Here is a 13,423-nt window from a genome sequence, read left to right as displayed (position 1 = left end):
GGCTGCAGCGTTTCTCCCCAGCTGACCTCTGACGTCAGCGCCTGAGTCAGAACCAGGACCCAGGGTTGAGTCAAACTTGGCTTGGGCTGCGGTGTGTGGTTCTGAGGGCAGGTGGTGTCGATTCTCAAGAACAGCCCGAGTTAACCCCAAGCTCATGTGGCCAGCGGGCGGGCGGTCTGGAGGCCTGGCTTGCAGCCCAGTGGGGCTGGCGCTCGGGGTGGGGCAGAGGCCGCCTCGGCCCACTCTCCTGTGCCCGCAGAGGCCGCCCCTCCTTGGGAGGGTTTGTTGACGTGCGAGTGATTCTGGCTTTATTCTCAGGAGACTTGATCCTCTGTCTGCTGTGTGTCCTGCCGGCCGGCACGTATTTGGGTTTCTCTGTGTGTCCACTTTGGCCCCCAGTGAAGGGCAGGAGGCAGGAGACAGGAGAGGAGGAGGCAGGGCAGGAGGGCTGCCAGAGACAGAGGGGTGCTGGAGAAGGGGGGGCAGAAAGTAGCAGCCAGGAGGCCTCGTGGCCCAGCGCCGGCGTGGGGAGGGGAAGGGCTGGGTCTCTGCTCAGCTCGGGCCAGGGCGGTTCAAGACGAAGGAGCGGGGCAGGGCTGCCAGAGCGAGCCCTCAGGGCTGAGGAGGCCCTGCAGGAAGGGTCTGCAGGGACGGGCAGGTGGGGCCTTGCACCGTGGAGAGGGGATCTGCGTCCACTAGTGAGAAGGGCCTGGCTGGACGGGCGGTGGCCCTGCTCAGGCCTCGGCCCCTCCCTGTCAGCCCAGAGCCCGGCCTGCAGCCTGTGGTTTCTCTCTGCGTTTCCTGTTGCCTAATTATCAGCCATACAAGCAAACCTCATCCGATTACGGCCGCTTCCCAGAAAAAAAAAATGTGAACAGTGCAGCGAACGTCCACTCATTACCCATAAGCGCATCTTAGCGGGGTTGTAAGGACCCAGCGGGAGGAGAAACTTTGAAAGTGCACTTGGCAGGTCGTAGGCTGGACGGCCGGGTGTCTGCAGGCCGGCACGAGAAGCAGCGCCCGTCCAGGCCAGCGAGGACGACGCCGGCTTTGGGCTCACTCTTTCTGGGGCTCCCGGCTCCCTGCGCCTGTCAGCGCGGCGGGACTAGGGGAGACGGGTCGGTTTTGCATTTGTACAGCTCTTGTGACCTCACCACCCCTTCCCATCGGTGACACTCTTAGTGCCAACAAGGCCCGGGGAGGGCCGGGGAGGGTCGAGGAGGTTTTACCGCCTCGTTGAGAGACAGCGGAGCCGAGCCGAGCCGGGAGATCAGAGCGGGGGCTCCACGCCAGCATCTGTCATTTCGTGGGTTCGAATAAAGTCCCCAGTTTGGCAAAGTCTCCGACATCCAATCTTCCCGTGCAGACCCGGGCACAGATGCACGCGCGGAAGGCTGCTGGTGTGCGGAGAGGACTCGGCCTCCCTCTCACCCCACGGCTGCGCGGAGCTCCCAGCAGGCATGGCCACGCCAAGCTCCCGCCGCCTCCGACGCCGGCCCGGCTTGCACTGCTCAGGGACATAAGGGCCTTCATTTCCCAGCACCTCGCAGCGCAATTTTATTATTTGAATAAAATCCATACACTGACCTCCAAGGGAAAATAAAGAAATAATCAAACCTTTATTTTATCCCTTGTTTGTTTGTTTCCACACCTTCGAAATTGACTTAAGAATGCTTGAGCAGCCGGTGGGAGGCAGCCGAGCAGAAACAGCCTTCTGGGTGTAACTGGGTGTAAACACGGCCCTGGATGAGGCTGCCGGCCCCCACGCCCCGCCGCCTGCCCTGGCAGGGCCACGGTGAGCTTCCGCCTGCCGCGTCTGAAGCATCACATTCAGCGCGCGGGGATGGCGCCAGCGGTGGCCAAGCGCTGCTTCCATCCCCGACATGCACAAGGCTAAGCCCTCCTCGGACTCTGGAGGGACAGACCGGGCCTCCGCCTATCCCTCTGCCCCGCATGCCGAGCCATTGCCCCGAGCGGCGTCCGTGTGACCAGGGGCCCCGACCTCGGCCTTGGCTGCGGTCGCCGGCACACGGCGGTCACGCCGCGCACGCGATCTCTGGGTACGGGGTGCAAAAGGGAGATGTGGGTGAAGGGAAACAGCAACCAAGTGGGATCATCATGTCGCATTCAAGCAAAAATGCTGCCAAATGAAGTGTCTGGGGGCAAGGTATGTATTTATTTCTTTATAAAAGGATCCTCGGCGCATAAGAGGCCGGGTTTTACCTAAAAAGTTGGGACATGATGTTAACGCTGGTTCTTCAGAGATCTTGGTGGAAGCGCTCTGGACGTCACACAGCCGCCGCGTGGGCGTCCTGCTCACCTGCCCCGCGGGAGCCCGAGAGAGATGGAAGCAGCCCGCGAGGCCTGTGTCACAGTCAGAGCGGGTGAAGCGGGTCAGCTTGTTAGCCACAGATCGTGGTGGATGGAGCAAATATTATTATTTGCTTTATTATTTGCATAATATTATTATGCTTTATTATTATTATCATTATTATTTCAGAGCATTGGACATGCCAGGGAAATAGATTTCCATAAAATTGTTCTACAATCAATAGATTGACCAGGCAGTTAATCTGACATAATCAACTAACCAATTCCACCTAACTGGAAAAATTGGGAGTAAATATATCTGTGATTAGATATGCAAATTTGTGGTTTAGCACCCATAGAAGAAATCGCCTTGGAGCCCCCAGTTTTAAAACTACTCTAATGCCATGAGATGTGGCAGGTCGGCCCCCAGGATCTCATCTGCGGCCCGATGCGAGAAGATCACGGCAAGTCATTCTCAGGAGAAGTTCTCAGCCATTTTAGGAATCTTACGAGAGCCGGATTCTCTTCATTTATAGATCAGTGTCATTTTTACAGATCTTATTCACTTAGTCATTTTAGACATCACAACCAGAGTTGACTAAAATAGGGGGCGCACAAGTGAGTGAGGGGCATGACAGCTGCGTCCAGTCTGGACACTGGTGACCGTCTGAGCGTGTGTCCCTGGAGGCCGCGTGTGCCCGTCCTGCCCCGGTGAGGCTGCCCGCCACGCTCTGGGTGCCCGCTAGGCGGCCCGGGAGGATGCGCCGCTGCTCCCCAACGCCTAGCACATGGGCACAGATGTCCCTGCCCTTGGGGGGTCCGCTGGGAAGGTGTGGCTCCCCAGACTCCAGCACAAAGGGAACTGGGGAACCCTTGATCTGCTTCCCCACAGCTTCCTTGCCACACTGACCTGAGGATGAGGCCCTGCGTGCGAGGCTCTCCGGGACCCCCAGGGCCACACACAGACCCTCCCTCTCGCCTGCCCTTGAACAAGCTTTTCAGCTTGAAACAGGAGACATGAGCCTCCCAGCCCCAGAGTGGGCGCTGGGGAGGGCGCGGGCTCCTTGGCCGCCTCCTCGCTCCCCAGGGACCTGCAGAAGCGCTAACGCCAAACCCTGTCGCACACACGGCCTGTGGGGCAGGGCCCGAGGACGCGTGTCCAGTCTGGACTCTTGTGGCCGCCTCTCGCGGTGCCCTGAGGCCCTCCGCTCACGGCCTCTGGTGGACACACACTCAGACGGGCGGCAGCTGCAGCGGCCGGCTCCTCAGTGCCGCCGGCGCTCGGGCCCTCCCTGCTCGGCTGCAGTCTGGGGCTCCCGCTGTCCTGTCTTTTCCGGACCACCGGTCAGAGCTGGCGCTTCTCACAGGCCGCCCGCCCGTCCTGAACCCGCTCCTTCCCCTCGAAACACTCTGGCCCCGGCTCCAGCCGTCCTGCAGGACGCCAGGGAGGCCGCTGACGGTCCAGAGGCGCCTGCGCGGTGTGAGGATTTGGTTTCCTTTCTGGAGTGAAGCCCTCTGAAGGCGTCGCTAGTCAGGCCAGGGTGCAGACCCCGCCGGACTCGCGCTCGGACACCCACCACGGTGTGAGAAAGGGCGTGAGTTACACACACGTCCGCCCGGCGTCGCATGCCACGGCGGGGCAGCACATGTGAGGAAGGCCAGCGCAGCCCAGCCTGTCCCTCCGAGGTGGAGCCGGCGCGGCCGAGCGGAGCTGAGCAGGGGGTCAGGGGCTCCCGCTCCGCACACCCGCTTGCCTTCCCCTCAACACCTCCCCCCAGCAACCGCACGTGCACGCCCCCGACGTCCAGAGCTGTTGGCAAGCACTGGGCAGCTCGGGCAGACCTGAAGTTCTCGGGGGGACCTGGAGCATCACCCCCATGTCAGCGCCTCCAAAGAGCTATCTCGAGCCCACTGCCTGCCTGGGAGCTGCTGCTCCGGCCCATGCAGTTTGTACCACGCTTGTGACAGGAGGGCTGGGGGTCCCCCCTCACTCTGTTCCGGGGCTAGAGGAGGGACGCCAAGGCACAGGCGGCCTCCCCGAGTCGGCTGCGCAGGGTCTGGCCCTGGGGACCGGGAGGGGCGCCGCGCAGGAGGATGGCCGCTAACCCCGTGTCCTTGCTGTTCTCTGCAGCCGGCTGCGTCCCCTTCGCACTTAAAGGCGGGAGCAAAGGACCAGCTTCGCTGAGAGGCAGGACGGACGCCCGGGGGCAGATGAGCCCTGAGCCAGCCGAAGGCAGCCCGGGCCGCTGCGGCCTCTCAGGTACGTGCCCCCGGCCTGCCCGCCCCGGGCCTTTCTCCCCCCTGAGCAGGGCTGGGTGTCCACCGCCGCCGCACGAGCGGCCCTGACGGGAGCGTGGGTGCCCCAGGTGCGAGCAGTGCCGGGGCGCGGCGGTGGCTTCCGGGACTCCTGTCTGGCTCTGCTCTCTCGCTGGCTTCCTGAGCTTAGGGCGGCTTCTTGGCCCCACGTGGGCCCGATTCGTGCCGCGGTGTCACCACGAAGAGGGGCGCCTGAGCGCTGTCCCCAGGGGCGGTTTCCATGCGGAGTAATTTGCGTTATTTTAACCTGATGGTTGTCATAGCTGAGTGAAGCATCTGGCCAAAGGCTTCCTGGCTGTCCTGACTTATCTGAACGTTGTTCATCAAGTGGTGCTGTTAGAAACTCAGGGGAGAAGCCCCCACATTACAAGCCAAGTGTGCTTTCCTCTGCTTCTGCGCCCGAGAAGGCCTGTGCCGTCTTGAAGAGCAGTCGGCCGGTCTGTCGGGCACGCGTGTGGCAGGGAAGCAGTGTCCCCCCACTCGCAGCTGTGGGGGTGGCAGAGCCCTAGGAACCGGGAGGACTCTGACGTGGCTGGGGGCCTTGATCCGCAAGCGGCTCTTGCTGCCCGCCCCCGCCAGGTGCAGGGCGACCCTCGGTCCTGGGCATCACTTGGGTCCAACCTATGCCCTGTGTCCACGTGCCCCTTCCAGTAGGGCTCAGAAGAGGCGGCGGACGCTGTCGTGGTGGAGAGTGAAGAAAATCAAGCGGGGGGCTGGGGGACAGCGAGACCCACTGCAGCTGCAGCAGCCATAGCGGCCGCTCAGAGGGTGGCTCCGAGCCGGGACACTGTGCTCCCACACGTGCTCCCACCTGAGCACCCAGGCGGCCCAGGGGAGATGGGGGTGTGGAAAGGAGCAGGATCTGGCGGAGTCAGTTTGGGTCCACGGGTTGGAGGCGCCGGGACGTCTGAGGCAGAAGAGCTGCGATGGGCGGTGGCTGTGAGCACACTTGGCCTGTGTGAGGCCCACCGGAGGGCAGGAGGGGCGCCCAGGCTCAGCGAGGGCGCGGCTGCATGGGGGGTTCTGCAGAGGGGGAGCCGGGCTTGCTGACTGGTCAGAGGAGGGCGCAGGGAAGGGAGCAGGGACAGCCCCGGGGCCTGGTGGTGGCCCTGGGCTGGTGGCTTCCCAGGAAAGAGCCGGGAGCTGCAGGTCGGGGAGGGGCTGAGCCTGTGCTTGGGACGCGGGAGCGTGAGGCCTCCTGATACCCAGGGGTGCCGAGGGGACACTCAGAGGTGTCGAGAGGGCTGACTGGAGCTCAGAGACGAGTCTTGGCGGCGGGAAGTGGAAGGCGTCTGCAGAGCGATGGCCGGGGGGCTGGACAGCTGCTGCGGCCGCAGACCTGGGGAGAGCAAGCGGCACCTCAGGGTGGGGTGGGGGCGCCGGCGGGGGCAGCTCAGAGGTGGCGGGAGGAAGCGAGTCCTGAGGAAGACGCCCGGAGGACGGCCGTGGGACTGGCCAGAGGCCCTGTGAACCGTGACCTCGGGGTTCTGCGGGCCGGAGGAGGCCGACAGCAGGCCCAGCGGAGGGGCGAGGGGGAGGCTGCAGGCGCAGACCCTCTCCCAGCGGTTGGGATTTAAAGAGCGGGGAGGGAGGAGCAGGCCGGAGGCAAGGTCCTGTGACGGCTGCGCCGGCAGGAGTGGCGCTGCCCTGCCAGGTGGCACCAGGCCCCGCCATTCCTGGAGCAGCAGCCTAAGCCGACCTCCGGGTCTCGGGCCAAGGGGACCGGCCGCTCCACTCTCCGCCGGGGACTTGAAGGAAGACGGGGCGGCAGCTGCAGGTGCCGCGTGTGCACACACAGTCCAGCCCCAAAGCCAGACCCCACCCCGTCTGTGCCCGTCTGTGCCCGTCTGTGCCCGTCTGTGCCCGTCTGTCCCCGTCTGTTGGTGGCTACTTGCCGGTGGCATCATTATAACTTACGTCCCTGAGGAGTCCTCAGCAGGTGGTCCAGTGGCTGCGGGTCGTCGAGGCACAGGGTGACATGGGGTTGGAGACTCCCGAGTTCGTGGGGTTTGCCCGGCCACCACGGAGGTGTGTCTGGAGGACTTTTGCACCAAACCAGGCGCTGTGGGAACAAACCCAAGTCTAAGACGAGGGCTCCACCTCTAGTGTCTGCTCCTGGGCGCTCTGCAGGAGCCGCCCATGCTGCCGTCCCAGCGGCCCCTCGCCGGAGCCTGAGCTCACAGGACATTCACACGCCCTGCAGGGGCCAGAGGGCTGCCCGGCTGAGGGCCGGCCCCGGGCGTGCAGCAAGGACCATTGCGGGCCTGGAGCATGGCGGGGTCTGCAGGGAGAGGCGGTGACCGGAGAAGAGCTGAGGCCGGGCCTCCGCTGTGCCCTGAGCTCGCGCATTTGGCCCCGACGTCTGTCTGCGGGGCTTGTCCTGTTGTGCAGGGAAGGCCTTTTCCGCCTGAGCCGCACCGGGAGGTAGTCGAGCGCCAGCAGGAACGTGCCTTGATCACCTGTTTGGTTCCTTTCACCTGCTCGGGTTTGCGTCTCTTTACCTTAGCCTCGCGCTCCGCCCACAGACGGCAGCAAGGAGGCGCTTCCTGCGCAGCGAAGCCCGTCCCCAAGCCCAGCCTGCAGGGCTGCTGTGCTGCTGTCCAGGGCACTGATTTTCCCTCTGAGTGGCCTCGATGGTGAGGACAGACACCCCCTGTGGGGTCTCGAGTGGACACTGCCCGTGGACTCTGAACGCTGCCTGCCAAGGACCCTGCAGAGGCGGTCACACTGTGGAGGGGGTCCCGGCCCCTCCCGCCTGTCCTGGACGACTCCCCGGGGCCTTGCCCGGCCGGCCAGGGCGGTGGGGGGCCGGGACGTGGCGCTGAAGGGGGTCCCTGGCCCCCCGTCGCCCCTCCTGCCGAGGAGCACGGCGCCTCCAGGGCGGCTGCCTGCGTGGCTGCTCCCCGGCGCGCCCCCTCCAAGGCCCTCGGGCAGCGAGGCCCACGGTGTTTGCGGGCCCGAGCCCGGCGCGGGTGCCCCAGACGCGCAGACCCCTCTGTCAGGGACAACACGGCAGGCTGGGTGCCGCCGGCGCGCCCTCCGCGGCGAGCGTGTGTGAGTGTGTTTGGGAGTGTGCAAAAGAAAACGCCGGCAGCTGCGTCCCCGTGAGCGGACCCTGCCGCCAGCTGTCCGCCCTCTGCGGGACCCGACCCTGCAGGCAGCCGCGTCCTCGCCGCCGCGCCACTGGCCGCCAAAGCCCCCTTCCGGGGTCGGGGACACGGAGATGGGCTGGCCGGGGCCTTCTTGGCGCCCCCACCCTCCCCTGGGGGCGCGCGGCCCAGGTGGGAGGGCAGCGGCGAGGGGCCAGCGGGACGGAGGCCCTGGGAGGCCGGGGCTCCTTGCGTCTCTTCTGGCCCAAGGCAAGACTCAGAGCGGAGGGCGAGGCCCGGCTGACCGGCCGCTCGGGCCCAGCTCCTGGCCACACGCCTCCCTGCGTGCTCGCGAGCGGCCGGCCGGCTCCTGCAGCGTCGGGGCTCCCTCCCCGCCCCGGCTCACCTTTGAAAGCTGGGGCTGACGCGTCCCCGGCGGGTCTCTCTCTGGAGTCTCTGGGAGGGGTGCCCGGGAAGAGGGAGTGGCCAGGGCGGCGGGGGCTCGTCCTGAGTCCTTGCTGCGGCTTCCCCTCGGAACCCTTGGCCCCTCTACAGCCGGGGAAGTGGCCCCACGTTTTCTCCCACCTGCCCTGCGCGGCTGAGGCTGCAGTGTGGGGGCCTCAAGCCAGCACCCCACGGGGAGCTCCCCGGCCGCCCTCCTGGGAGGGGACGCGTCTGTGGGGCTCTCTGCTGCCCAGAGCGTCACGGTTCCTGCCGTCCCGTGTGGTTTTGCTCGTCTCCCTGGCGCTGGCGTGGGCCTCCCAGCCGATGTCCAGCTCCAGCCAGGGCCAGGCGGCACGCTCTCCAGCGTCGCTCTCGGCCTCCGCGGTCCGGGCGCTGGGCACGCTCGTGTGGTTCTGGGCAGGGCCTCCGTTCCAGCCGCTGGTTCCCACGCGCCCACCGAGCTTGGGGCGGGAGCTGCGAGAAGTCAGTCAGAGACGGACGCGGGGGACGCGGGTGATCTCACTCATGCGGGCTAGAGAGAGGAGGCCCGAGGGCTCAGTCAGCCCCTGGGCTCTGGCGGCAAACGGCGGTCACCAAGGAGCGGGCCCGGGTGGGGGAGTGGCAGGGACGGGGTGATGGGGCATTAGAGCTTTGGTGGGAGGTGTGGCGTGCTCAGGTGTCCAGGCGGGAAGCTGCGCACCTGACCCTCACCGGGCTGACCCTGGTACAGAGAGGAGGGGGGCGGGAGGGGAGGGAAGGGGGGTGGTCCTGACACCCGGACCCCGCAGGAGTGAGACAATGGGGCTCGAAGTCCGACTTACGCAAACACATTTAGGAAATGGCTCCATTTCGTCTGATCAGAAATGATACTTTGCACGTCTGTAAACAGCCCAAGGACCTGGCCTTTGCGCACAGCCCTTTTCTTTCCTCAAATGAATTCTTCTGTCAACAAAGGCGTGTTGCATTGGGGCCGGGGAGGCCGGAGCTGGGTCCTGCGGTGGGTCCTGTGCTGGGCTCTGAGGTGCTGCCCGGGACCCTGTCCCTCCCGGTGCTCTGACCGCCTGGTGCTCGGGACGACCAAGGCCTGAGCTCTCTAGCTCCAGCGCAGGTCACGTCCTGCGGGGCTGCCCTGTCCCAGCGCCCCGTCTCAGGCCCTCTCTGCACCACCCCCCAGGCCCTTTGCACTTTGCCTGCTGGTCAGTTTTGCACATTCCTAAATGGGCCGAGCGCTGTCCTTGTTCCCGCAGCCAGCAGCCTCCAGGGTGCTCTGAGACTCAGCTGGAATGTCGTGGAACCCCCTCTCTGCAGGGCTGCTGCAGGCCTGTGCCCCCAAAGGGCAGTGCCATCCCTGCAAGCATGCGCCTGGGCAGCGCCTGGTCCCTGAGTCAGAGATTGGAATCAGGCCCTGGCCTGGCCTCGAGGTCCGCTTGGGCAAAACGCCCATTAATGTCAGCTGGGGGAACAGGGTCTGGCTGTGGTCAGTCGCAGTGGTCGAGGTCAGGAGGGAGAGGGCGTGTGGAGGGAATTATGTGGGGGAGTGGCCTGTGCTCGCCCTGCGCCCTCTGCTTTGCGGTGAGGGCACCTGGAGCAGGTCCTTCAGCAGATTTGCCATTTCCAGCATCTTCTGAATGCGCTCAGCTCACCCTGCCGCCCCCAGGAGCAGCTCCACGCGCAGACACTGTTTGCACTTGACGAGACTCTACGCAGACCCTCCTGTAGGTGATCGGAACGTGCCTCCCCACCTCCCCGGCCGCCAGCGCAGCCCCAGGGCCTGCTGTCCCCACAGTGTCCCCCAAGCACGTGCGGCCTCTGCCTCAGTTTTTCTGCACTCATTCCTCAAGTCGTAGCCCAGGCCCCTGAAGCCTTCCCTGCCCCCCACTCCAAATACACACATGCACCACGCACTCGCACGCGCACACACTCACTGTGCACACACAAGCACAATAGCGCAGGGCACATGTATGCACGCCCATTTGCACGCGCACAGCCAGTGTACATTCTGATACATACTTGTGCACATGCCCACTCGCACGATGCACACGTGCGCACACACACATACACGTGTGCCTGGTTGTGGCTTTTCTGCAAGCTTCCCTGTGTCCCCAGCTACTCTCCAGACTCTGAAGTCAGGGCCTTTTGTCTGAACAAAATAACACTCCTGCCCGCTGCGGAACAATGGGCCTGTGCGGCGGGAGTGTTTATTAGGCACATGCAAGGCATTTAACTGAGTTTCTAGAACCTACCAGGCACAGAAGACTTGGATATTTCAGAGAGGACCTGACTGTCCTCCTATTCATAATTCTGAGGGAACGTGGGCATCAGACATAATGAGTTGAAAGTCCTCCAGGTTCCACCCAGTGCTGCCAACTGCCGTGTGGACAAACACCCGTTTCTCTCGCGGGCACTGCCTGAGCACGTGCTCAACGGTCTCCCCAGGTCCCCGGGGCGGACAAGGGGCGCGGCATTTACTGGAGGTAACTTATTATTTTGACATCAAGGGTGAGCTGGGAGTGAGCGTCCCTGCTGGCCAGTCCCCCGCGGCGCCTGAAGACGGGGTTCCAGCCCCGCACCGCGAGCTCTGCCTTGTCCGACGAGAGGAAGCTGCACCCGGCGCTCGGCCTTGACCCAGGGCAGCCGCTGGCTTAATTTAGATCTGACGCATTCGCTCAGCCCCCATAGACAATTATATCAGGTGACAAATGGCATTTTAATTGTCATTCCTCCGGCTTACGTTCTGTGCAATGTTACCTGCGTAAGGGGGAGGGAGACAGACAAGCTGGGGACGTGCTCTTGCAAGCGCCTCTAAGCCAGGCGGCCTCCCAGCAGCTCTGGGGAGAGGAGGCTCCCCCTTGAGAAGGCCACCGGCTGATGCTCCCGCAGCGCTTGCGTCTGCCTGGCCGTCACCACTGCGGATCTCGGATCTTGGAATATCTCCTGACTTCAAAACAAAACTCAGGCCCTCTCGTTCTCTCTCCCTGCCGCCCCCTGCCGCCCTCCCCCAGCCAGCCCACAGCCCTTCCTGGGCTGGACTCGTGTGAGTGGGCTCCCGGGCGCTGGTCTTTTGTGACTGGGTTCTCTGGCTCAGCACAGCGTGCTCACAGCCAGGGAGCCGGTGTCGATGCTTCCTCTCTGCTTATGGCCAAAAATACCCTGCTTCTGGCATCTACCATAGTCTGTCGTTCCGGTCATCAACTGATGGATGGTGGGTTGTGTCCACCTCATGGCTACAGTGAATAATTCTGCTGTAAACAGAATTATTTTCTATTCCCTGGGTCATTAATTTCTACTCTAATCCCTGTAATTTCCGTCTTTCCACTGGCCTTCGATTTAGTTTGCTCTTCTTTACCCAGAGTCCTCAGGTGGTTCGTTACCTTGGTCTCCTTCTCCACCGGGCCAGGCATTCATGGCGCTGAATTTCCTCCTGTGCCCCGTGCATTTTAGAATGCTGAGTCTTCACTTTCACTTGTCTCAACGTATTTTCCTCTTTCTTTTTCATTTATTCTTTCAGCCATTGGCTGTTTGCTAGTGTGCGGCTTCACTTTCACCTATTTGGGAGTTTCTTAAGTTTTTCCATGATACTGATTTCTAATTTCATTCCATTAGGAGACGAGACAATACTTTAGATTATTTAACATTTTGATGATTCTAAAGTTATTGAGGTGGTTTTCATGGCCTACCCTGAAGAAAGGTCCATATGCTCTGGAGAAGAATGTGTGTTCTGGGGTTCTGTAAATATTAGATCTATTTGGTTTATTGAAGTCTTTTATTTCATGTTGATCTTCTGTGCCACTGTTCTACCCATTATTGAAATTGGGGGTATGGCAGCCTTCAGCTATTACTATTAACTTGTCAATTTCTCTTTTCCATTCTGTCAGTAACTGTATGTATTTTTTTTTATTAGGTATCCATATCTCCAGTATTGTTCCATCTTTATAATTGGATTGATCTCTTTATCATTATAAAATGCCTCTATCTATAGCAACAGTTTTAAGTCTTTTTTAAGTCTTGCCAGCTTTCAGATATATGTATATGTGTGTGTGTATATATATATACTTTATACCTACTTGTATCTTTAAATCAAAAGCATGTCTTCTGTTGACATGGAATAGTTGAATCATGTATTTTTTTTAATCCAGTCTGATCATCTCCACCTTCTGTATCGCTTAATTCATTGCATGTAGTGATGTTATTGATATAGTTGGGTTTACTCTGCCATTTTACTTTTTATATTCTAAACATTCCTTGCCTCTTTTGTTCCTGTTTCTGCTTTACTGTTTTCTCTGCTATTGAGCAAATATTTTCTAATTAACATTTAATTTCATTAAGTTTTTTTTTTCATTTTTTATCTTTGTGATTTCAAAACCCTTGTTCTTTCTTCTGTATCAGACACTTTTCCCATTTATGATTACAAGTGGTATTCCACTCTGTGGCCTCAATCTAATTTCCTGTCTTTTCTTTAGATAGGACCCTTATTTGGGGTATTTATCCTAGTATTTTCTTTCTTTTTTTTTTTAATGACACTGGGAAAGGGGCTGGAATCTGAGACTTGCTGTAAGTATTTCTGTAGAGACAGAGGAGATTGCTCACGAGTGCCACGGAGTCCCCTGCTTTGTCTGTGGCTGCTCAGCCAGACCTGCCTTGAGCAATGTGTGTGTGTAGAGTCATCTTCCTGGTGTTCAGGGGAGCTGCTAACGGGACTTGGAATTAGGTTAGGTGCTAAAGAAATATGATTTTTTTTAAAAAATAAGAGGCATTTGGGAGGCTGAAAGGAAAGGGGGGGGGGTTCATTTCATGAGATGAATTTTAGAAACCCAGGCCTGAGAGGTGCAGGAGTTGCCTGAGATACTTCTTCTAGAGGACTGGCGGGGCCAGTGCTCACTGTTAGAGCAGGAACAGTGACCGAGTAATGCTGGTGAGAGCGGCATCTTTCTCTCTTACCATATTCTTTCTAGTGTGGTAAGAGAAAGGCAACACGAAGTTAACCCTTTGACTCATAATGAAGACTATAAGTTGTGTGTGCATACCACGTTATGTTTGTTCATTCATCTGCCGGCGGACACTGGCTGTTTCACCTTTTGTCCGTGGTGAATTCTGCTGCTATGAACATAGGTGTGCAGATGTCTGCTTGAATCCTTGCTTTCTTTGGGGTGTATACACAGTTAGAGTTGCTTATGGTTTGGGGAAGATTCCAATCATTTTTCATAAAGGCTGTTTCACTTTCTATTCCCATCAGCGATGAATAATTTCCAATTTCTCTACATCCT

At 60.4% G+C, this 13,423-nt stretch overlaps 1 protein-coding gene across 1 annotated transcript in view; it reads left to right on the top strand.

Moving 5' to 3' along the window:
* The first annotated feature begins 4,484 nt into the window (after positions 1-4,484).
* PDE10A (phosphodiesterase 10A) overlaps positions 4,485-13,423 on the top strand; it is a 145,210-nt gene continuing 136,271 nt past the window's right edge. The window contains exon 1 of the mRNA XM_054697968.1: positions 4,485-4,570. Within this exon, the coding sequence (XP_054553943.1) occupies positions 4,522-4,570 (49 nt within the window). The 5' untranslated portion in view covers positions 4,485-4,521. The remainder of the gene's footprint in view (positions 4,571-13,423) is intronic.

Source organism: Talpa occidentalis, unplaced genomic scaffold, assembly GCF_014898055.3.
Source record: "Talpa occidentalis isolate TD23 unplaced genomic scaffold, MPIMG_talOcc4v2.1 talOcc4.2, whole genome shotgun sequence".
Classification (NCBI taxonomy): domain Eukaryota; kingdom Metazoa; phylum Chordata; class Mammalia; order Eulipotyphla; family Talpidae; genus Talpa; species Talpa occidentalis.
This window is presented reverse-complemented; position numbering and strand designations above follow the sequence as displayed.